This window comes from Xenopus laevis, chromosome 7S (assembly GCF_017654675.1).
Source record: "Xenopus laevis strain J_2021 chromosome 7S, Xenopus_laevis_v10.1, whole genome shotgun sequence".
In the NCBI taxonomy this organism is placed as follows: Eukaryota; Metazoa; Chordata; class Amphibia; order Anura; family Pipidae; genus Xenopus; species Xenopus laevis.
In genome coordinates this window covers 83,391,146-83,416,157 of record NC_054384.1, presented here as the reverse complement: position 1 = coordinate 83,416,157, position 25,012 = coordinate 83,391,146, and the positions used below count along the sequence as shown (strand labels likewise).

The 25,012-nt window shown below is 37.6% G+C and overlaps 1 protein-coding gene and 1 long non-coding RNA gene across 2 annotated transcripts in view; one reads left to right on the top strand and one right to left on the bottom strand.

Annotated features, from left to right (window-relative positions):
- Positions 1–25,012, top strand: part of prdm2.S (PR domain containing 2, with ZNF domain S homeolog) — a gene marked incomplete at its 5' end in the record, with an annotated part of 65,002 nt that overhangs the window by 14,316 nt on the left and 25,674 nt on the right. The window contains 3 exon segments of the mRNA NM_001094549.1: positions 3,447–3,564; positions 8,919–9,022; positions 22,368–22,520. Of these exon segments, the coding sequence (NP_001088018.1) occupies positions 3,447–3,564; positions 8,919–9,022; positions 22,368–22,520 (375 nt within the window).
- LOC108697666 overlaps positions 3,560–25,012 on the bottom strand; it is a 28,278-nt gene continuing 6,825 nt past the window's right edge. The window contains exons 2-4 of the long non-coding RNA XR_001932467.2: positions 23,338–23,443; positions 19,331–19,414; positions 3,560–3,765 (exon numbers count right to left, since the gene is read on the bottom strand). This is a non-coding gene — a long non-coding RNA (uncharacterized LOC108697666). The remainder of the gene's footprint in view (positions 3,766–19,330; positions 19,415–23,337; positions 23,444–25,012) is intronic.

Here is a 25,012-nt window from a genome sequence, read left to right as displayed (position 1 = left end):
TATATTTCCCAAAGGGTGATTCAATTGGTTCTTTAGATGAACCGCACCTCTCACCTTTCCTATGATATTCCTGCTCTGGTGGTGCAGCTCTCTCTAGACGGTCGGCACACGTCAGTACAAAGTAGGAAGTTGCACAAAACACCATATATGTTGCAGGTGGGGCGCTTAAAACTTTTTATTTTAGTGACCACCTGTGCATCAACGTTTTTGGGGGGGGGGTTAACCCTCCCTTCGTCAGGATACAAACATTAGTGCTACAAACATATTTAAAGCCTAGGGATACATAAGAGTTCCGCCCAAGGTGGTGGTCACTAAAATAAAAGGGGTAAGCTCCCCACCTGCAACATATATGGTGTTTTGTGCAATTCTCTTAAACTTTCTACTTTGCAGTCATAGGGGTACAATCCTAAAGCTAATGTGCTTTGTGAAAGTGTCTGCACTACTGTTAACTATAGTGAAGAATTTTTATTTATATTTTGGTATGAAAATAGTAGGTTTCATAAATATCTTGGTCATACCGCCCCCATTATGGACCTTTAGAATGTACAGTAATAGCACCTACAGTATAAATTCAAAATCTATCATTAACATTTAAATTGTTTCCCAACATTTGTTTGGCACAATTGCTTTGAGCAGCAAAAAAAGCCATCTTGCCAAGGCTTTCGTGCTGTCTGTTATCACATCTGCCATTTAGATTATTGTAGGCTGTAGGAAAATCCAAAATGGATTTTTTGAGAAGAATTTCATTTTAAATCCGCCTTCCTGACTAATGAATTGCTATCTGCCATGCTTATGCAGTACTGATTCTTTTTTTTTTTTTATTGGTTGTGAGTCTCAGCCCTTGTTAAAATGTCTACATGTGGCTATATTTGCACCATAAGTAGTTCAGTTTTCTGTTTGTTATATAATGAGGTTCCACACTTGCCAGAATCACTGCATCTCTTTTACCTCCTTGCTGTTTGTACAGCGCTGCTTATCCTTGCAGTGCTTTATAAGTTATACATACATATATATTCCCATTGGACAATATTGAGTCTGTGCTTATACCTACAGTGAAATACTCCATATCCCCTGGATTCCAGAAAGCAAAGTACAGGTATATGATCTACTATATGGAATTTTCTAGAAATGGGGTTTACTGGATATTTCCTTAATTTGGCTTGCCATGCCTTAAGTCTGCTAAAAATCATTTAAAAGTTAAATAAACCCAATAGGATTGTTTTGACACCAATATCAGCTTATACAGCTTATCAATATCAATATCCAGCTTATCATCGAGTATAATGTACTGTTCCGTTAAATTATTTGCTTAAAATGGAGTGGTTGGGAGATGGGCTTTCTGCAATGTGTATCTTTCTGGATAACAGATCCGATACCTGTATAAAAAATACATTATAGCTCTCTGCACAGTAGCTAGGTGATAGGGAATCTAAGTATTTTAAAATCAGGCAACACAACTCAGCATTTGCATTTAAAAAAAATTATAGCGGTCTTAAACAAAGGTTTGTTCACCATCCAAACACTTTTTCTTTTAATTCCAGTTGTTTTCAGATGGTTCACCTGAAACTTTTTTCGATCTGGTTTTTTTTTTTAGTAAATAACTCCCTAAATTGATCCATTTCTTATCTTTGTCCCTGCAGAGTGTCATTAAAGGGATTCTGTCATAGGAAAGCATGTTTTTCAAAATGCATCAATTAATAGTGCTGCTTCAGCAGACTTCTGCCCTGAAATCTGTTTTTCAAAATAGAAAATGGATTGTTTTATATTGAATTGTGAAATCTGGCATGGGGCTAGACATATTGTCAGTTTCCCAGGTGCCCCCAGTCATTTGACTTGTGCTCTGATAAACTTCAGTCACTCTTTAGGGCAGAGACACACACGTGGAGATTCGGAGAGATTAGTCGCCTGGCGACAAACTTCTTCAGGCAACAGATCTCCGCGAACTGCCTCCCCACCGGCTAGAATCTAAATCGCCGGTGGGATGGCACTCGGAACGCTTCATTTTCCGTAGTCGTCTGAACTTTCCTCGTGAGGTAACCTTGGGCGACTTCAGAAAACAAAGCGTTCCAAGTGCCATCCCGCTGGCGATTTAGATTCTAGCCGACGGGGAGGCAATTCGGGGAGATTAGTCGCCTGTAGAAGAGGCGATTTGTCTCTGGGCAACTAAATCTCCCCGAATCTTCTCCTCTGTCTCTGCCCTTACTGCTGCAATGCAAATAAGTGGGGATTGGATTTTGTTCGGTATTCAGACAAATCTTTTACAGAGGACTAGGAATTTGGCTGAATCCCAAAATAGTAAATTCAGTGAATCCCTAAATTGTACCCAATTAAAAAGAAAAACATAGCTGGGCCAATAGCTAGATGAAGAATACTATTCTGTACTTTGTAACTTTTGAGTCAGTTTCTGGAATTTTGTGAAAACAAGGATTTCACAAGGATTATGGTTTGCTAGTTTTGTGCACAATTCAAATCTGCTCACATATCTGGTGTTACAGGCAGTGACTAGAGTTTTTTTTCCCAAGTAGCCAATATGTCCAAAGGAAATTACTTATCTAAAGTTTATTTATTTGCTCAATAGAAATGTGAAACTCACATTTTGCCTATATACCCAAAACCTAGTTATGTGTATAATGCAGCAAAATACATTTTTGACTTGATTTATGGAAACTTTTTTTTTGAAAATAGTTTAGTTCGGTTTATACAAAGACGGTTACCCTTATGAATCTGTTAGAATATTGACTTATCAAAAATATCTGGTTCTCTGGAGTCAATGTGCTGTTATAAAATACAGGAGTAAGTTTTGTTTACAGTTGGCATAATCCTATAAACTTGTCTTCTATTTTCAGTTCGGTGTCTTTCTTACTGCTGATTACAAAGGAACTGGAACTAGTATATTATGTGATTCTAGGATCTGACTTTCTGGGAATGTCTTCTCCCCCATAAAACACCTTTTTCAGATTTTCAGCAATACAACCACCAAAACAATTCAAGAAATCTGTCAAAATAGGTTAAAAAGAGGATGAAGAACCCCCCCCCCCCAGATAGAGCTGTGCCCTCTACACTAGCTTCTGGGCAGCCATGTTAGGGCACACACATGTGCATAATGAGCGAGTGCCCGAGGTAGCGTGTTATGCCCATGCAGGTGACATGGGATTAATGGACCTGTCTACTGTTCCATTCAGTTGGAGAAACAATTTTTAGTTGGCCTTTAAATAGCATATTCTGTGTGAGCAAACATGCTCGCAAAGCTGGCCTTATATATTTTGTTTTAATAGTTTTATTTATAAGGGTATACATCCCTTTTAAGCAGTGTTAATGGGAAAAGAGAAACAGTCTGACATCCAGTGTTGCTTTGATGAGTAGGGCTTTGTTTTGTTATCCTGGAGATGACCTCAAATATATTTCAATTTTTTTTTAAAGATTTTGCTGTTGTGTTTTCATTGTAGGATTCAATAAGATCTTCAGAAGCACTTGAGACATTGACTGAAGTGCCTGAGCACGTACTTAGGGGCCTTCCAGAAGAACTGAGGCTTGCGCCTTCTGCTGTGGATAACAGGAGACTTGGTAAGCAGTGTGGTTTTCAGATGCAAGTTCTAGGATCTAATCACTTAAATAGATTTTTTTTCCAATGAAAAAATGACCGGTTATCAAAAGTTTATTAAAATCCACTTCAACTGATGTTCTGCATTTGTAGTTGTGTGTTCATGAGATGGTTTATAACACAGTGGTCTTCAGTTGTAATTTTTCTGTGGTTTCCTCTTCAAACTGAAAGACAAATTTAGTTGTCATATATAATATATACATTGAACTCTAATAGGGGACCCTAAATCAAAGCATTCTGTGCTCCTGAGCTCCTTGTAAATTCAAGGTGCCTATTTATGAAACTGTCCTTGTCAGACGAATTTCACACTTCCAAACGATTTTTGAACACTTTGTATTCCCTCTCAAAATGTGCTACAGTACCGTTTGCAGTAACAAAATATAAGCTTTAAAATGCATAAAAAAATTAAAAAACAAACATATTTTTCATAATAAAAAGCAGTCTTTTGGATGCTGCTGCCCCAGCACTTTACTGTGTCTGAGCTAGTTGGGGGGGGGCACATTGTTAGTAGAGCTCTGCACTAGAAAAGACAAGATTCCAATTAAAAAATTGGAATATTGGCTTTTACCCCCACAAAACCCTACATTTTTGAAAGAACACATATGTATTTCTACCCAATCATGCCAAAGCTTGCAATGTACAGGATCTTATCTCCCATAGGTCATTAGGAACCAACATAAAACATCCAAAAATATAAATGCCTGGGGTTTACTGAACAGTTTGATGCCCATTATGCATAAGTTTATCATGGCTATCATTTCAGCTACTGCAGAATCCATGCATTTACTGCACTTTATGTGGGATAAAGCCATAAAAAAGTAAGTTCACCCCAGAAAGCCAAATATTTAAAAACAATTACACATTCTTCTGAATCCAAAATAGGTATATATATATATATATATGTCTTTCTCCAAACACAAAACACAAACTTTCCTAAATTGAAGCGGATTTTATGAAATGTCTGTAAATCCAATCCAGTCTTGTGTTTATCACATTTTATCTCCCATGTACCATTAGACAACAACATAAAACATTGTAAATATGAATGCCAGAGATCTACTGAACAGTTAAATGACCAATGTGCATAGATTTATCCCTTTTGGTTGCTCCAATGTAAGCCCTCTGTGAAGACCCCAGAAGTATATGGACCTCTGAAAAGTGTGTATGTTTGGAGAGTACATAGTGGGTTAAGGTGTCTTTCTGCTCTAAACTGCAAAGCTTTGCTGAAGTTAGCAAGCTGAGTCGTCTTAAGTTAAAGGGATCCTGTCATCAGAAAACATGGTTTTTTTCAAAACGCATCAGTTAATAGTGCTACTACAGCAGAATTCTGCATATAGGGGAATCCATTTCTCAAAAGAGCAAACAGATTTTTTTATATTCAATTTTGAAATCTGACATGGGGCTAGACATTTTGTCAATTTCCCAGCTGCCCCTGGTCATGTGACTTGTGCCTGCACTTTAGGAGAGGAATGCTTTCTGGCAGGCTGCTGTTTTTCCTTCTCAATGTAACTGAATGTGTCTCAGTGGGACATGGGTTTTTACTATTGAGTGTTGTTCTTAGATCTACCAGGCAGTTGTTATCTGGTTACCTTCCCATTGTTCTTTTGTTTGGCTGCAGGGGGGAAAAGGGGGGGGTTGATATCACTCCAACTTGCAGTACAGCAGTAAAGAGTGATTGAAATTTATCAGAGCACAAGTCACATGACTTGGGGCAGATGGGAAATTGACAATATGTCTAGCCCCATGTCAGATTTCAAAATTGAATATAAAAAAATCTGTTTGCTCTTTTGATAAATGGATTTCAGTGCAGAATTTTGCTGGAGCAGCACTATTAACTGATTCATTTTGAAAAAAAAATTTTTCCCATGACAGTATCCCTTTAAGTTTTCATACAATTTCTAAAAAAAGATTCTCAAAAGTTTGCATTTTTCAGCATCATAAAATCCACATATTCGTATGTACAAAGATAAAGCTTCCTTTATATGAATGCCAGTGGTCTACTGAACACCTTGATGCTTAGTATGCATACATTTACCAAATTATGGGCCATACTGAATTTAAGGTTAAAATTTATTTTTTCCTTTCAGCTCCCCCATAGATTCAGCTCAATTTCCACATGGTATAAGATGAGATTAGATTTTTTCATTCAGTTCATTCTGACCCTTTGTGCCATGTATAAGCACCAAAATTAAAATATTGCACACACAATTGTCATAGGCAAAAGTTGTCAAAGTGATAATTACAATTCAGAATGCACTAACGTCACTCAAATTGAATAAAACCAATGAATTAATTTTTTCCCAACTAGTGAAATTATTAGTCAAAATCTTTTTGTGCTATGAAAGCTTTATGGGCACAAATGAGCAATTGGGTAAGGAAGAAAATTACCAGGACTCAGGACTCCATGCAAGCGGGCCAACGCTTGCATTGAGTCCCGAGTGCCGGTAATTTTCTTCCTTACCCAAGTGCATTTGAGGGTGCTGATCCATTGAGAGCATAATGGTCAGAGGGATTATGCTGAGTGAATAGTGCTAGCACACTACCCGACACATGTATTCACACTAATCAAGGGCTTCAACCGGAATTGAAATTCTCTGGCAAATACACAGTATTTGTAGGCAGCCTACATCATTCTCCCAGCTACGGGAGCCACATTAGAACATTTTTAGAAAAACTCAACCCGTGTCTAGTGTCATTAGAGAATTAGAGAACCCATACAACAAATACAAAAGAGCATGGGCAGCCCCAATATAATGAATATAGAAACAATCCGGTATTGGATCCGTTATCTGGAAGCGTGTTATCCAGAAAGCTCAGATTTACGGAAAGGCTTTCTCCCATAGATTTCATCATATCCAAATAATCCACATTTTAAAAATGTATTTCCTTTTTCTCTGTAATAATAAAACAGTACTTAGTACTTGATCCCAACTAAGATATAATTAATCCTTATTGGAACCAAAACCAGACTATTGGGTTTATATAATGTTTAAAGACTTTCTAGTAGACTTAAAGTGTGAATATCCAAATTACGGAAAGACCCCAGTTCCCGAGCATTCTGGATAATAGGTCACATACCTATACTAATCTATAAAGCAAGTCGCACAATTTATGGTTCAGAATAAAGCAGTCCTGAAATATTGTGCCTGCGAGAACACAGCCAAAATGTATAGTGCAATGATACAATAAATACAATTTTATATAAGGCCGTAATCCTAGTATTAAACAAGTAAATTGAAAGAAGATTGTGTTCAATCCTAAAGGCATTAGTGTCCTATCAGACTGTCCGTCATCTCAGTCAATTGATTTGTAGAGATAGAATAGCGAACTTGGTTAAATGGAAGATATTACTGTACTGCTTATCATCTTAAGTGATATGTTTTTGCCATATAGGGGGAGGCTTTACAGGACCCATCAGGGTGTCTCCCCTTTACCTTATTAGCCATCATGCCCTCCCCTTACAGAAGTGGCTATGACTAAATATATCTTCCAAGTTGCGACATATTTTTGCTGTCATAGTGTATAACAAGAATTTTCTGTTACTGATCATTTAATTATTGGGTTTGCAATGCTTTATCCTCACAAAATTACTGTTTAGGCTTTTGCTGGTTGTTCATTTTACACCCAGATTTTCACATGCCTATTATAATTAAAGGGATACTGTAATGGGAAAACATGTTTTTTTCAAAATACATCAGTTAATAGTGCTGCTACAGCAGAATTCTGCACTGAAATCTGTTTCTCAAAAGAGCAAACAGATTTTCTTATACCGTATATACTCGAGTATAAGCCGTTCCGAGTATAAGCCGAGGTACCTAATTTTACCTCCAAAAACTGGGAAAGCTTATTGACTCGAGTATAAGCCGAGGGTGAGAAATGCAGCAGCTTCTGGTAAGTTTCAATCAAAAAATTGAGGGTTTCTGCTCCCATTGGAGGTGCCGGCGTCTCGATTTTGGATGCCGGCGACCATTCTTGGACGCCGGCGACTATTCTTGGACGCTGGCGACTATTCTTGGACGCTGGCGACTATTCTTGGACGCTGGCGACTATTCTTGGGCGCGGCGACTATTCTTGGGCGCGGCGACTATTCTTGTTTTTGCGCTTGACCCGAGTATAAGCTGAGGTAGAGTTTTTCAGCATATTTTGGGGGCTGAAAAACTCGGCTTATACTCGAGTATACATGGTATTTAATTTTTAAATCTGACAGGGAGCTATACATATTGTCAGTTTCCCAGCTGCCCCCAGTCATGTGACTTGTGCTCTGATAAACTTTGTTTGCTCTTCACTGCTGTACTGCAAGTTGGGGTGATATCCTGTCCTGCCCAGCAGCCTAACAACAGAACAATGGGAAGTTAACCAGATAGAAGATCCCTAACACAAGATAACAGCTGCCTGGTAGATCTAAGAACATCAATAGTAATCGTAAAGTACAGGTCCCACTGCGGCACATTGTTACATTGAGTAGGAGGAACAACAGCCTGCCAGAAAGCAGTTCCAGTGCCGTCTCTTTTTGAAAGCACATGACCAGGCAAAATGATCTGAGATGGCACCTACACACAAATATTACAACTAAAATAATCCACTTGGTTCAGGAATAACATTTTATATTGTAAAATGAATTATTTGCAGTGTAAACAGTGTAATTTAGAAATAAAAACATCATAAAAATCACGACAGAATCACTTTAACAACAATGCCTTACAAAGGTGTGCTGTGCATAGTTGGGCCTTTCTGCATATCTGTAACAAGCTTTATTACTCTGGGGTAATTTCAAAGTAATGCTCCAGTGGTGTCAGGGGGTTTGACGATGGCTGAGATCTATTTTTGTATAATTTCCATGTATTTGCTTGGGCTTCTTCTCGGTGCACTGGTTACCTTCTGCGTGCAAAAAAAACAAATGAGCTCTTGTGTTTGTGTAGTAGTTAGTGAGAAGTGACTGCAAGCTCAACTGAGACTGGGCATGAATGAGAACATTCTCTGTAATGTGAGAAAGCTATGTAAGAAGAGTATAATATGTAAGAAGAGTATAATGTCCAACCAGGCTTACGTTTCATGATACCAAATGTCTACATGTCACCCTTCTTTAGTAGCCTGCCCATTTGTACTCACCCAATTTGTACTCGCCCTTTGTAATAACTGAATGACAAATAATGTAAATATTAAACCTGTAGGTTACTGAAATAACTATGTGTTGACTTGTGACCATAGCAGTTATTGCCTCTGTTTTTCTACCACCTGTTACTTCATTATTAATCCGTACTATATAATACAAAATCAAGCAAAAAATATTTTCCATTTACCATTTTTCCCTCTCTAGGTGTCTGGGCCAGCAAGCAAGTTCAAAGGGGAAAGAAATTTGGACCATTTGTTGGTGAAAAAAAGAAGCGTTCTCAAGTAAAGAACAATGTGTTTATGTGGGAGGTGAGAGAAATGAAATGTATTTTACCTAACTTGTCAGTCAGTGAGGCAGATTTAGCTTGCAGTGACCAGTGAAGTTGTTTCAATCATTTGTTCTATACATGCAATATGTACACACATTTTTGTGTATTTTAATATATTAAGATATTGCAAATAGTCTGTGTTTTGGGACACGCCGAGATATAGGCACTATTAACATATATAACTATGTCTCATGATTACTAGAGCTCATGCACTGTTAGATGCACAAAAATAAAATGGAACTGTAAAATCAGTTTGTATTCTTTTTTTTTTTTTATGGATATGTTTGCACCAAATAATCCAGTGTGTGCTTGTATTATTTACTCCGTTTTTTTTATTTATTTCCGCTTGATCAGAAAAGCTTTTATTCTGAAATATTTAAATGAGAACTAAACGACATAATACTGTAGTTTGTTTAGCAATTTTAGGTCAAAAGCTTAAGGAGACATGCTACGTCATCATTTTGCCTTGCTATCCCAGTCATTCCTTGTTCAGACTTCCGTGGGCCAGAGCACCGGCTCAGAGAACCAATGTGGGAGTGTGACTATCCTATTGTTACCCCAGTGAATTTGTGTTTCCTTGGCCTTCTGACCAGGACACTGTCTTTATATTGTATGTATGTCTATATAATGGTTTCCTCCAGGTACTCCTATTTCATCCCACACTCTAAACACATATTGACAAGTCAGTTGGCATTCGTTGAAATTGAACACAGAGTGTCCCAGTGAGTGTGTACATAGTAGCGAAGTTCAGTTGAAATGTCCACTGTGGCAAAGACTGAGAGCAGAGCAGACAGGACTGGAGAGCAGAGCAAACAGGACTGGAGAGCAGAGCAGCTCTCTCCAGTCCTGTCTCCGCACGTTTTTTTTTTTTTTTTTGTTTTTTTTTTACAGGAGTTTCAGTTAGTTAGAAGGGGCAGAGAGAGAAACGTAGCATTGGAGATATACGAAAGAAGAAGAGTTTGTAGTATTCTCCTGTGCAAATGTAGGTGAAATCATTTTTAAAATGTTATCCATTTCTGCAGTGAGCTTACTGGCATGCCCGTGGTTAATTGAGTGTTCATTGACTATTTCTGTAGTGATCCTTCTGACATGTCTGGGGTTAATATGCTGATAAGCCATTTTCTGTAGTGATTATACTACTGTTCTTGGCTAATACGGTATGCTCATCCATTTTCTGCAATTATATTGCCATGTCTGGGATTACTATGCTAATTTCTGTAGTGATTATACTGGCATATCTGAATTAAATATGATCATTCTTCATTTTCTGTAGTAATTCGATTGGTATCTTGGTGTATTTATGGCTAAAGGGAGTGCCAACGTGTGAGTGACCTACATTTTTCAGCAGTCTGCTATGATGGATTCATTTTTTGCGGCCCGCATTTTCACTTCTCTTTAGGCCCCACCATATTTTGTTTAGATGGCCCTGCATGCCTGTTTAAATAGTGCAGAGTGGCTCCAGGTGCCCCAGTCTATCACTGCCAGTGATGATGGTTTTAAAAGGCAACTCTCCTTAAGATGAGAAGGACCTGTGATGTTACACTAAATTGTTATAAGTTCTGAACATTCAATTGTGAACAGGTTTTGCTCAATGGAGTTCACATTTTATATGCTGATGTGTATATTCATTGATGGAGTTTGGGTTTGGCTTCTGTCCTTTCTTGATTTTCAAGTAGCAATATTTTGAGATTTTTATTGTCACAGTTTGTACATAAAATTCAAAGTTTTAAGATGTAAATCGTACTGTGTGCTGCCTGGTACAGATATGTAGTGCTGATGCTGTGGGCATCAGTGATTACAAATGTACTATGAATTAAGTTTAGCCATAGTAGGGGTTAGGTCCAAGGGTGATGCTTTAAAGGGGACCTGTCACCCTAAGAAATAATTCCAAATCCTATTTTATGATGTTAGTCAAGCAAATTAAACTTAACTTACACTATATAAATTGTATAAATATAGTTTCTTTTAGTCTTCTAGGAATTCACAATTACTGTAATTAAGGGAAGTTTGCCGTCATGCCAAAATCTTGTTTATTTCGCCAGAATAGGGCACCTGATGCCTAAGCCCATGCACTGGCTTCACAATTAGATGCTGAGGAGGGAGGGGGAATGTGAGGAGTGTAGGAACATCTACATACCTCCCAACTGTCCCGTTTTTAGAGGGACAGTCCCTCTTTTGACAGCTCAACCCGCAGTCCCTCGTTTGTATTGGAAAGTCCCATTTTTCTCTGCACTGAACAGGCAGAAAAATAAACAATGTTTGTAACTTAATTGGCTTTTCGCAGAGCCCAGAACAGCCACAGCTGCAGATAAGATACTTTCGTAACAATTTTAAAATAAGCAAATAAGTAATTGTAACAATATAAGAAAACAGGTCTCTTGGGAAAAGTTAGACTCACAGCTTAAAGGGCAATTCACCTTCATTAGCAAAACTGTAATAACTGGAAAAAAAAACACAGAAATATGTTCAAACTTTCATAACCTGCCAAATGTTGTAAAATGAACATGGTAATTAGGGGGTGTGGCCACAAAAACAGGCGTGGACAAAAATTTGCCGCACTGCGCACGACAACTTTTTTGTCCCTCCAAAATGTTGGGAGCAGTGGCGGAACTACCGGGGGAGCAGGGGGTGTGAGCGGGCCAGGGCTCGCACCCCCTCAGGGCCCCCCGGCAGCTAAAATGCTGGCCTGAAATTGCGTACGGAGGGGGGCGGGGGCCCGGCTGCGCGTCACGCAGCAGGGCCTGCCCCCCTCTAGTTACGTTACTGGTTGGGTGGTATGCATCTAGGAAGTGCAGAATCAAAAGTTTAAGTAATTGCCTGCCCCACCTCTATGCTGAAGGCATAGAGGAGGGGCAGGAAATATATGATTGACAGCTGAGATTTTTAAACACGTTTATAACGGGTATGAATGTTTTAATAAAAAAAAAAGAATTTGGGTTTCATGTTTAATTTGAAAAGGAATTTTATTAAACAGATTTTTATGTCTGGGTGACAGGTCCCTTTTAATACTTAAATTTAGACAGGTTATATGGTACAAACTGCTAAATGAAAGGGATTTATAAACTAATAACTAAACTAAAAATAATATTTTTTTACTAAGAAAATATGCTATTCTGAGCAACTTTCCAATGTACATAATAACATCTGTAATAGAATCTGTCTGGCACTTGATATTCTTTGCACTATTAGGACTAAATACTGAAATAATTATAGCACAAGTCATTCACACTAAATAATAAGGTGTGGAAGGAACAACAGATGTAAACTGTCTATGGAGATCCACTGTAAAGCAGGATAACCTGTGTATTTTATCAAGTAGTATATTATGTTTAAACTGCTTTTGTCTACCACTATGTTAAGAACTGTGCTGAGAAAGTAACAGTTATCAGGGTAACCAGTGCCATGAGCTGACTACCCCATTAACATCCTGTTACAGTGTGAGTAAACCTCATTGTGATGTTAAAGTCCAACATGAATAAGATATAAGGTGCTACTCCATTACTTCCTCCAATGCGTATGCTTGCAAGGATCCTGTGTCAAGAAACCCATTATCCAAAAAGCACCAAATTTACAGAAAGGCCATCTCCCATAGACTCCATTTTAGCCAAATAATACAATTTCTAAAAAATTATTTAATTTTTACCTGTAATAATAAAACAGTAGCTTGTACTTGATCCAAACTAAGCTATAATTTAATCCTTTTTGGAAGCAAAACCAGCCTTTTGGGTTTATTTAATATTTACATGATTTTCTAGTAGGTTTAAGGTATGAAGATTAAAATTATGGAAAGATCCATTATCTGGAAAACACCAGGTCCCAAGCTTTTTAAATAAGAGGTCCCATAACTGTACTATAATACACTTTCACTCTGCTGCTTATAGTCTGGCCTCTATCAGTTGGCTTAAAGCAGACCTACAGTAGTCACCTACACATAAAAAGCTGTATAATGAAAGTTCTTTGCAAATTAAACATGAAACCTAAATTCCTTTTTTCATTAAAACATCCATATCGGTTATAAAAGGATTTTTATACCTCACATTTGCCCTCCCCTCCTCACACTCTATAATTGTGTAGGGCACTACGCATGGGCTTTAGGCACACAAGTTTTTGGTGCATACACAAAATTTTAGGGTGATATTTCATTTGTCTTAAAGGAACCGTAACACCAAAACATGAAAGTGTTTTAAAGTAATGAAAATATCATGTAGTGTTGCCCTGCACTGGTAAAACTGATCAGTTTGCTTCAGAAACACTACTATAGTTCATATAAACAAGCTGCTGTGTAGCAATGGTGGAAACTGAAAAAAAGTCTATATGGCACAGGTTAAATAGTGGATAACAGATAACACCATTATGTTCTACAGAGCTTATCTGCCGTTTCTCCTTTAAAACTTAGGCTTTTAAAAAAATAATAAGAGCGGAGGATTGCCAACGCGCATTTTGCGTATGCTTTCGCTTAAAAGCCTAATTTTAAAAGCTTCACTACTTTTGCGGCAACCTCCAGCCGCACAAGGGTTTGAATTATTTTTTAGCAGCAATCATTCTCCAAACCTCTTTTACTCCACGGCTGGGTGCTGGGTGCTGGGTGGACAATCTTTCCTTCTCATCTATTCATAATTTTAGATATTTGATTTATCATGCCATAGGAAAGTTTTCCATTTCACCTCTGTCCACTTTAAATCAGTTTGGGCCGAGAAAAGGCAGCAGTGTTTCTGGATCATGTTTATAATTGGTTTCTTCTTTGCTTGGAAGAGATTTAACTTGCATTTGTGAATAAAATGACAAAGATAATGTTTTGATTTCCACTGTAGAATCATGTCTGTTTTTAATGCAGTGCCATCTGAGGGCCCAAAGATCACAGCCATTTAATACTGGCTATTGACCTTTGTCCCTTTTGTACAGACATTTCTCAGAATTCTCTGAATCGTTTAATGATATTCCATACTGAGTGTAGATGATGAAACCCCCAAATTCTGTGCAATTTTACAGTCTGATACAGAAGCCCATGTATACACAATAGAAGGAAAGACATGGTGTTTCTTTTGACAGAGGACTTGGAGCAGCATTACTTTGAGGGTTTACTGGTGTATTTATATAGACCTTTCTGATAAAGCTTACTTAATTTTAGCCTTTCCTTCTCCTTTAATGCGCTTATACTGGTGCTTCCAGACCCAAAACATTACATTTTTGAGCAGAAAAAACTATAGCAGAAAGGCCCCATTCAGACATTTTGTATACAAGTCAATATGAGCTGCAGGAAGGCTTATACTGAGGTCAGTACTCTCACAGGCCTGTGAGTAAGTATGGTGCTATAGTGAAATACAGGTCACATGCAGGAGGTAAATGTCAGGCAGTATGACCCCATAGGGCATTATTTATCCCGAACAGCAATGCCTCTTTTAGGGATCAAAAGCGAGAATACTTTATCTCATGTGGAAACCCCCCACTCACTGCAGTGGATTTTTTTCTATGTTTTAGTGCTAAGAATACACAAGTTAAAGGGATTGTTCACCTTTAATGTTTAGAATGATGTAGAGAGGGATATTCTGAGACTATTTGCAATTGGGTTTCATTTTTTAATATTTGCCGTTTTTGAGTTATTTAGCTTTTTATTCAGCAGCTCTCCCGTTTGCCATTTAGATATCTAGTTGCTAGGGTCCAAATTACCCTAGCAACCATGCATCAATATGAAGAATACACTGGAATATGAATAGGAGAGACCTGAATAGAAAGATAAGGAATAATAAGTAGCAATAACAATATATTTGTAGCTTTACAGAGCATTTGTTTTTTATATGGGGTCAGTGACCCAACATTTGAAAGCTGGAAAGAGTCAAAAGAAAAAGGCGAAGCATTCAAAAACTATAAGAAACACGAAATGAAAATGAACCCTGATACCACCCTTCTTGTTACAGTTATTACATTAAGGGGGTTATTTATTAAGTCTGAATGCTAAAAACTCAAAAAAAAATTTTTTTACTGTAAAATCAGAATTTTTAGTGGATGTAAAAAGTCAGAATCCAAAAAATACTCCATCCTCAACCTGTTGAGGTCCTGTAGAAGTCAATGGCAGAGGTCCTTTTTGCAATTTGAAGATATTGTGGTCCGCGCTGGATTTCGTACGATAATCTGAACATTTTAGGCTTTTCCTCAGAATTCATGTAAAATTCGGGCACTTCGAGCAGCAAATCCAAAAAAAATTCAGATTTTCACTTGACAAAAAGTTGTGGTTTTTTGTGCAACAGTTCAAAAAAAGTATTTTTTTTTTTTAAATGATAAATAAGGGTAAATCGTGTATTCTAGTTTGGTCAGACTTTTTTTATTTAAAACATTGATAAATAACCTCCTTAGTATCTCAGTGAATAATGTGTGCAGTGATTTCTTGAAAATAGTTTCCTCGTTGCAGTGAGTTTTAGCAAAAACAGATACATTCTGGAAGTTCATAGAAATCAGTATGCTTACAAAAAGTAGAAAGTTTGCCTTTTGGTTGGCATAGCACTGTCTGGATTATAAACATTTATCTGTCTATTTTCTGGTTTATAGGCATTAAAGGGATACTGTCATGGGGAAAAACCATTTTTTTCAAAATGAATCAGTTAATAGTGCTGCTCCAGCAGAATTCTGCACTGAAATCCATTTCTCAAAAGAGCAAATAGATTTTTTTATATTCAATTTTGAAATCTGACATGGGGCTAGACATATTGTCAATTTCCCATCTGCCCCAAGTCATGTGACTTGTGCTTTGATAAACTTCAATCACTCTTTACTGCTGTACTGCAAGTTGGAGTGATATCACCCCCCCAGCAGCCAAACAAAAGAACAATGGGAAGGTAACCAGATGGCAGCACCCTAACACAAGATAACAGCTGCCTGGTAGATCTAAGAACAACACTCAATAGTAAAAACCCATGTCCCACTGAGACACATTCAGTTACATTGAGAAGGAAAAACAGCAGCCTGCCAGAAAGCATTTCTCTCCTAAAGTGCAGGCACAAGTCACATGACCAGGGGCAGCTGGGAAATTTACAAAATGTCTAGACCCATGTCAGATTTCAAAATTGAATATAAAAAAATCTGTTTGCTCTTTTGAGAAATGGATTCTTTTGAGTGCAGAATTCTGCTGGAGCAGCACTATTAACTGATTCATTTTGAAAAAGAACTTTTATTCCCATGACAGTATCCCTTTAAAGTCCTGCAGTAAAAGCAAGAACATGCCAGTGCATTAAAATCTTTTAGATATAGAATGTGATTTAAAAAAGTTGCGTTTCTGGTTACTTTGTCGAAAACTTCAACAAAACTCCTTCTAGCCCCTCCCCTCTGTGCCACTTTCGCTGCCTCCTTTCACAGACTATGCAGGGGAGCCGGCGCACTTAGCACACTGCGCTGTAGGCTTGGAACCAATCAGCAGCTAGGCTGACCTGAAAGAGAACTGAAGTCTGTCTTTGCTTGTGTGACTTCAAGACTGTGATTGTCTGTCTCCCTTTTATTGTGCTTCTGGCAGTGACCGTTGGGACATGTCCACCCCTCATTTGAAACCCGAGAATATCTATGGGGAGCTCAATTAAAGGTGCTATTTTTGAAGACAAAATAAATTTATAGCCAAAAGTAAAACCAGCACCATACAGTGTGCATTATTGCCTAAACAATGAGGTGGGGTTTCACATATCCAATATGTCTTTAATACTGTCCCAAATCTGGTTAGACATAGGTGACATATGCTTGTGCAGCGAGTACCTATGGTTTTCAAACACTGAATACAGTGCTTCCTAAGGACCTCTCTGTGTTACAGCGTGTGTGTGTGTTTATGGCTTTATACTAGTCTGCTTTTAATGTTATCTTAACATCCGTTTGTTGTTTGTCTTTGTTTCCACTAGGTGTCTCTATTCACTTTGTGTATTTTTCCATGATACTTTTTGGTGAAGTGGTGTGCAGTGGGTGTTCTCTTTGGTGGAGGTGAGCCTATTTAAAGTTCTATTATGCGTGTTGTGGTTTTCTTATAATGCTTCCCATTAGGAAGAAAACTATGCCAGGGCCAGACAGGAGACTTTCTTGTGGTGCCACAAGAAAGTCTCAAAAATATAGATACCTGAATTTCAACTGCAGAAAGCTGCAGGCAGTGTTTGCCATTGTGCCACTAATTTGTTACTAGGGGTATCAGTGGGGCAAAATGAATCAATATAGTATGATACAGCATGATTACACACTGCATGTAGAATAATGAAAGTACATGTACTTGCTATGTACTTGCTATGTGTTACTTCATGGAGGAATTTTGTTAATGATAAGATTGGCTTGCTGCAATAGGCTTCACCTTAACCAGGATATCAGCAGTTATATTTTAGGGGCTTCCCTAATGACAATGCATCAGTTTGCTTTTTACAGTAACCTGCCTAGCATTCATTACTACAACCAAGAGGAAATTCAAGGTCACACAGTTTAATACCATACCTGCGTGGCAGTAGTAGTACCCCGACAACTAAAAATCTGGCTAGGATGGGAGAATGACCAATAAGACACAGATTTGCCCCCCCTCCACAGATTTTTTAGTTGCTTCTGGTGACATCAGCAGTAAAGAATAAACATTTATCTTGCTTCAGTTCCCTGGTTTGCTAACTCTGTTCGATGGGTATTTGCCTCTTTCTGTTTATGTGCGATATATTATTCTGGCTCACAGCAGGTGTAGGTGAAATAGGACCAGCCTTTTGTGTTTTTGTTTGTATGTTATGACTGCATTGAGTTTGTACATGGATTTGGTTATTTACTTGCCTGGTTGAAAGTTCTGAGTGCTATTTTGTCTTTTGAAGACTGAACCTGTTTTGTTACCTGTTATGGTTTTGTTCATGATTGTCCTGTAACAGAAGGGTTCTATTCATACAACACTCATATTTCTCTCTCTCTTCCCATCAGTGGTGGCAGTCTACTTTTGTTGAGAATCACTATGGGGAAAATGCTTTCTGGCAGGCTGCTGTTTTTCCTTCTCAATGTAACTGAATGTGTCTCAGTGGGACATGGGTTTTTACTATTGAGTGTTGTTCTTAGATCTACCAGGCAGCTGTTATCTTGTGTTAGGGAGCTGCTATCTGGTTACCTTCGCATTGTTCTTTTGTTTGGCTACTGGGGGAAAAAGGGAGGGGGTGATATCACTCCAACTTGCAGTACAGCAGTAAAGAGTGATTGAAGTTTATCAGAGCACAAGTCACAATTGACAATATGTCTAGCCCCATGTCAGATTTCAAAATTGAATATAAAAAAATCTGTTTGCTCTTTTGAGAAATTTCAGTGCAAAATTCTGCTGGTGCAGCACAATTTTTTCAATTCAGTTGTTTTTAGATTGTTCCCCAGAAATAAAGACTTTTTTCAATCACTTTCCATTATTTATTTTTTAAATTTTTTCCAAAATCTAAGTTTAAAGGTGAATGTTCGTGCATCTGGTGTTTGAGTCTGGCAGCTCAGTAATTGAGGCGCAGTCTCTAAACTGTTACTATTTTGCAACATTGAGTTGATACATTTCTCAGCAGCATCTCTGGAGTATTAGCAACTATTGTATCAATTCTAACAGCTGTCTGTAATGAAACCCAGAGATTCTTCTCAGCAGGGACAAAGATAAGAAATGTATCCACTAAATGTATCCATTTAGAGCAATTTACAGGATCGGCGACCCCCTCCCAGAGCTGCTTCAGAAGGAGAGAAATGACACTTTACACTTCAATATTAGAAAAACCATCACACATAGAAAATAGAACATCATTGGAAAAAAGTTGTTATTTCTGGTGATCTATCTGAAACCAACTAGTTGTTTGAAGGTGAACAACCCCTATAAGCAAGGATCTGCTTGTTTGCTGAACTCTCCAAATGACAGATATTTATGTGTATGGTCACACACATTTTGACTCATTTTATTTTTTATTTTATTTATTTTTGAGAGTCTGATTATTTAAGTATTTTTGAGCACTGATTTGATTGATTTGTACTTTTGCACTTTTCAAGTAACTAGAAATTTAGAAATAAAATGTAATCTCTGTAGTTTGAATTAACCGGTGTGTTTTTAATATATCTTACTATTCCTATTATATCATAGTGTTTTGTATGTCACCAAAATAAGTGACACATTCCAGGCTGATCTAGAAAATCATATTTACCCATTTTGAATTCTCCAGAATATCTATATTCCAAATATATGTCATATCTGTGGATTATAAAAAAAAAAGATACTTGTGCAACTATAAGTAAATTTATTATATCAAGTTAAAATACATTAATTTAAAAGCCTAACGCGTTTCATGCTTACCTTGCACTTAAGTTGGTCATAGACGTGCAGATTTTTTCCTCATGTCTGATAAACAATTGTATGTTGCAGTCTTCCAACCTGCAACTAACCATAAAGTAGTAAACAAACAAATCCGATGATGCTCTAGTTGTGATAGCAATCGTTCAAAAGTAGTGACAGTCACCCATTGATATCATCAGAGGCAATGATTTATGAGACCCCAAGACCCACTTACACTTCCAAGAAACAGGTTACCTGAATGCTGGAGAAGAGTTGAGCATTCTAGAGATCAAAATTAAGTCAGAAATAGTTTGCATTGCCCAAGTGGTGGACATGAGACTAAAGGTGGCCATAGGTGCAAAGATCCGCTCGTTTGGTGATGTTGCCAAACAAGCGGATCTTACCCCGATATGCCATTAACAGGCATGGCTATATCGGGGGTAATCTGATTGTTCGGCCGTACGGCCGAACAATCAGATTATGATGTGCCATGGGCTCCGGCGGGATCAGTCAGGTCAAAATTAAACCTGACCGATCGACGAAACGACCGATCTCCGCCGGGCGAAAGATGTCGGCACACGCCACACACAATCCGAAAATCGTACGAATCCTCGATTTCGTACGATCGGATGTGTGTGTCTATGGCCACCTTAAAGCTGGCCATAGATGCAAAGGTTCGATCGTACGAATCAACATACGATCGGACTTTCCCGTCTCCCGACCCTCCAGTAACCATAAAGATCAAAGTCTTACCATTCCAATCAAATAAAGTAGTAAAAGAACAGATCAGCCAATGTACTACCTCTGACAGCAATCGTACTATAGTTATGTCTGACAAAGCTAGTGACAGTCTCCCACTGAAAATCGTACGATCGGCAATACACGCAGAGATATTATCGGCAGCCGACAGAAATTTTCTAACCTGTCCAGTCGACCAAACGACCGATCTCCGCCGGACGAAAAATGTCGGGACTCTCCACACACAGTCCGAAAATCGTACAAATCCACGATTCGTATGATCGGATCGTTGCGTCTATGGCCAGCTTAACAGCCAAGCATACCACCCAACATTTGAAAAATGTAAAGAGGGACAAAAAGATCTGGTGTGCGTAGCATGACGTAGAGTTATGGCTGTGCCCCATTTTATGGCCACACCTCCTAATTACCACGTCTATCTTACAAAAATTGGCAGGTTATGAAGTTTGTAGAGACAGTGTGAACGCACTCATTAGCCCTCCTCTGTTAGATTACCTGGTGCACAGTGCTCTAGGGAGACCGCACCCCCCGAAATCCAATGGAAAGAAACGAAAGGAGGAACCGGCATAAGCAAACGGGGTTAACCCCTTACATGTTTATTAACGTCAAATGATGCACAACGTTTCGGTGGCAGGGCCTAGCAGGCTATTTAAGTGTTGTATAGACAGTCTGCAACATCACCTGACGAAGGGGCGTGCCCCCGAAACGTTGTGCATCATTTGACGTTAATAAACACGTAAGGGGTTAACCCCGTTTGCTTATGCTCCTGCGTGCCGGTTCCTCCTTTCTTTTCTTGCCATAGGTTATGAAGTTTGAACACTTTTCTGCGAGTTTTAGGGCTGTGTTTTATATGTTAGAACAGCTTTGCTGTGTCAGTGCAGGAGATCAAATACAAATTCTGGACTTTTTAATAAAAATCCTGGACTGCGGGCTGAGCTGTCAAAATCAGGATTGTTGTGCAGAAAACTGGATAGTTGGGAGGTATGCCGAAGCAGGAGCAACCCTGCTTTGCTATTGCACAACTTGGGTCGTATTGATGTATGATGAAAAGGGGAGAAACAATAGCTGCCTCAGAGAAGTCCTTTTCTGTAGTGCTGGATCATTCTCAAAGCTCAGAATCAGGCACAATGCACTTAGATCCAGGGAATAGGGGTTGCGGACACCACCGATTAACATCAACACGTGCGAACCAAAGTGATATAAAACAAATCCATCTTTATTGAATGTATTAAAAATAGCGGGCAGGGGAAACAGGCTTAATGCACTTAGATGGCTGCTTCCACACCAATATTAGTAATAAAAAGTAAACCATGACTGAATCCCCTAATTTACTGTTTAGGGGCAGTTAATACATGCAAATTGCATGGACTGAAATGTTCATATACAAATATTTTTTTTCCTCTATGGTCAAATAATTGGGTAATCCTAGCATGCTTGATATCACACTGTTTAGAAGTCTTCTGGAATTCATATTTATAATATAGTTTTTTCAATGATACCCCAAGATTGTGTGGTTGAAAACATGTTTTTTACTGGTGGGGTATAAAACGGTATATATTAATTATCCAGCATCTTGAATCTTTTGCAAATATATGTCATATCTGCAGGTTACCCCACTGCTAGTGGTTTTTGGTATACGTTTAAAAAAAAAAAAAAAAAAGCGCAGCATAGTCTGGTTTGCGGGGGACTGAAAAGTATAGCATGAAAATTTGTATCTAACATTTATATTTTTGAAAAGCTCCATTCCATATATTTGCATAATCCTATGCATGTTGGGTATTATTACATTGTTCAAAAGATTTCTTTCTTTCATATATATCAATTTATCTATCTATAAATATACTTAAGGACAGTAAGAAGGTGCTATAATCTGCAAGCTGTGAGTTATTTTTGTAGATAATGTAAAAACTGATAAATCTGACATATTTAAGTTTGGTAGTTTGTAGTAGAGAGACATATTTACCTGATCTGAAATTGTCAGAATGTGTAATTAACTAAAAATATTTAGTTTTCTAGGCTTTTCACAAATCTTTTTTTTTTTTTTTTATTTATTTATTTATTTAAAATCTTTTTATGGTTTGAAAATTAAATTTTTATACTCTTCATTAGATTTGCAAATTATTAACAGTTAAAACTTAGTTTGAACGTGGGTTTGTTTTTTCCAGAAAACAATGATTGTATGAGTAAGAATTTTAATTACATACATTGTAAACTAGCTGCAACTGAAAAAAAGCCCTACAACTCTTTTTCTTCTGGTGGATAAGTTTAGATTAATGCTAGCTTCTATCTGTTCGTCTTTTAGGTATACTACCCAAACCTTGGATGGATGTGTGTCGATGCTACTGATCCTCAGAAGGGCAACTGGTTGCGATATGTGAACTGGGCTCGCTCTGCAAAGGAGCAGAATTTGTGCTCTCTAGAAATCAATAGAGCTATATACTACAAGACTCTAAAGGTACCATTATTTCTGTTACATTAATTTATATTAATATTTAGTATATCTGTGGAGTTACTTAAGAGATGGACATGTATGCCAATGGAATGGAAGAAACTGAGTTATTTTGTCTTTGTTAAAACATAACAGCAATAGTCTGTTATACTCAATTCCCCCACTTCCTTGGCTCTGTAAGGCATGGTAATTTACTCGCCCCAAATCCATCTTTAAAGTGGTTGTTCACCTTCCAACACTCTTCAGTTCAGTTGTTTTTCAGTTTGGGGGGGGAGGCGGGTGTTATGACTCTGCAACTGTTTTAAATTGTTCCATTTCTTGTCTGTGGCCCTGAGCAGAGTTTCATTAAAGGCAGCTGTTACAATTAATATAAAGATGATTAACAAAATTGGAGGTATTTTTGCAGTGATTCAAGAAAATCGCAGCAAAAAAATGTGACAGATATAATATTTTGGAGAATCATCAGATTGCAGTAAAGCACATGTATTAAATAATATACATTTAATAGAATAAAAGGTTGAAGAGACACATGGAGGGGTCAAATACTTATTGATGGTCTTCAAGCTAAACATGGACTAAGAACAGTGGTTAGAAAAGCTTATTTTTTAACTAGAACAGTATTATTAATCAATCAGAATGATCTGTATAGGAGTAACTGGTACATGAGTTAGTAGCAGGGAGAGGGGATAAATAATAATGGAAGTTATTATTAGTTACTATATTTTTCATGCCATTAAATGCATTTTCTTAAAATATTTATTTGTTCATCTCATGCTCCTAATATATCCCTAGCATCTACATTGTTGCTGCTTGCTATTCTTACCTTATTGTGTTTACCGGTACTTCTAATGCCAATTCTCTCACATCGCGCTGATCTTACAAGAATTTTCTCTCCAGTTAATGGAGATGTGTGCTACACAGAAGAAGAGCTACAAGAAGAAAATGATGCAGTCACAGATAATACCAATTTTTTGATGGTTCAGCTTATAACAAGCAATCAACGTTTTCAGGCATGCACACATCGATTTCTCTTTCTAATAAATGTGAAGTAGGGACCAACTGCTACACTTTGCCTTTTGTTCCTAAGGGTTCTTGTGGGTGAGGTGTTGATGTGACCTCTTGCTTCTAACCATTTAGCCTATTTCATGGTCATTCCCTATTTTTTTTATTGGAAAAAAGCATAATACTGGGAGAATATAGTTAGTAGATATAAAAGACTAGGGCAATAAAGAGGTTGAGTGAGGGGAGGAGGAATAATAGGGGAAATAATGGAAAGTGTGCCCACTGTCTGAGATTTTCTTGTGGACCCCTGGCATCCCAGTCCAACACTGCTGAAGTGGATCATTATGTGTATCGGCGACCAAAAACTGATTGGTAAAAGCCCTAAAACAGCTACTGAGCTACTTCTCCTTGACTGAAGAGTGACTGGGGATAATAAGGAGAAACAGTTGACAGAAAAGACAGGCTAATGAATGTTAAACAATATTTCTAAACTAGGATACAATAAGGGAAAGAAAGAGAGGAATTGTAACATTGAAACAAAAGGTCTCCAGCGTTTATATGCTCAACCTGTGTGGTCATAAATTTCGCTTGGAACCGCCCCTTAGGTCATTACAAGGTTATGTGTAGAATAAAATGTGGCAGTAGTTTCTGTAAAACCTGAACTAGTCTTTACACTTCCCCTGGTAGGGAAGTACAAAAGTTTGGGAACTACTTCATTAGGACCCAAGGTCAAATATTTTTTTACAATACATTTTTTCCCCTAAAATTTTAAATTGCAGCTTTTTTCTCATTAGTTTACTTTGGAAAATGTTGGTGTGTATTATGGTTTGTAGCAGTCTAAAAATGTAGAATAATCCCATATCTTGTACCTGTGGTGGAAAAACTCAAAGTGCATACAAAGGAAGGCTGGAAGATCAACATAATCAGACAAGCCACTACTAAATATGTATTGATATTCAAGTTACCCGACCACACATTAATGTAATATTTACGGCAGCTCTGCCATTTTTCTTTCCCTGATTCTGCTGCTTTATCTGTCTTAAAGTTAGATATGACATTAATTAAGACTATGACGTTAATTAATATATTAAGATATTAACGTTAGATATGACGTTAATAAAAACTAAATAGTAGTTTCTTTGTCAAATACTGTATATGCATTTTTCTTTCATAGATTTTCAAAATGAACAAGAGAACTTTCTAAATATGGATTATAAGATATTTATTTTTCTCATATTACAGTTTATAATTAATGTAGTTTTTTTTGGATTTTACAGAATATTTTTTCTTTATATATCTGTTTTGAGACCAGTTTCTCTGTAGAGCGGCTTCAGGACTTTGTACAAATTGTTGTCAGCAATTGTTTGTGTAAAAGTCGGGATGCACCGAATCCAGGATTCGGCCTTTTTAAAACAATATTTGGATTTGGCCGAATCCAAGTGCCTGGCCAAACAGAATCTGAATCCTTAAAATCATAAGACTTTTTGTCACATGAA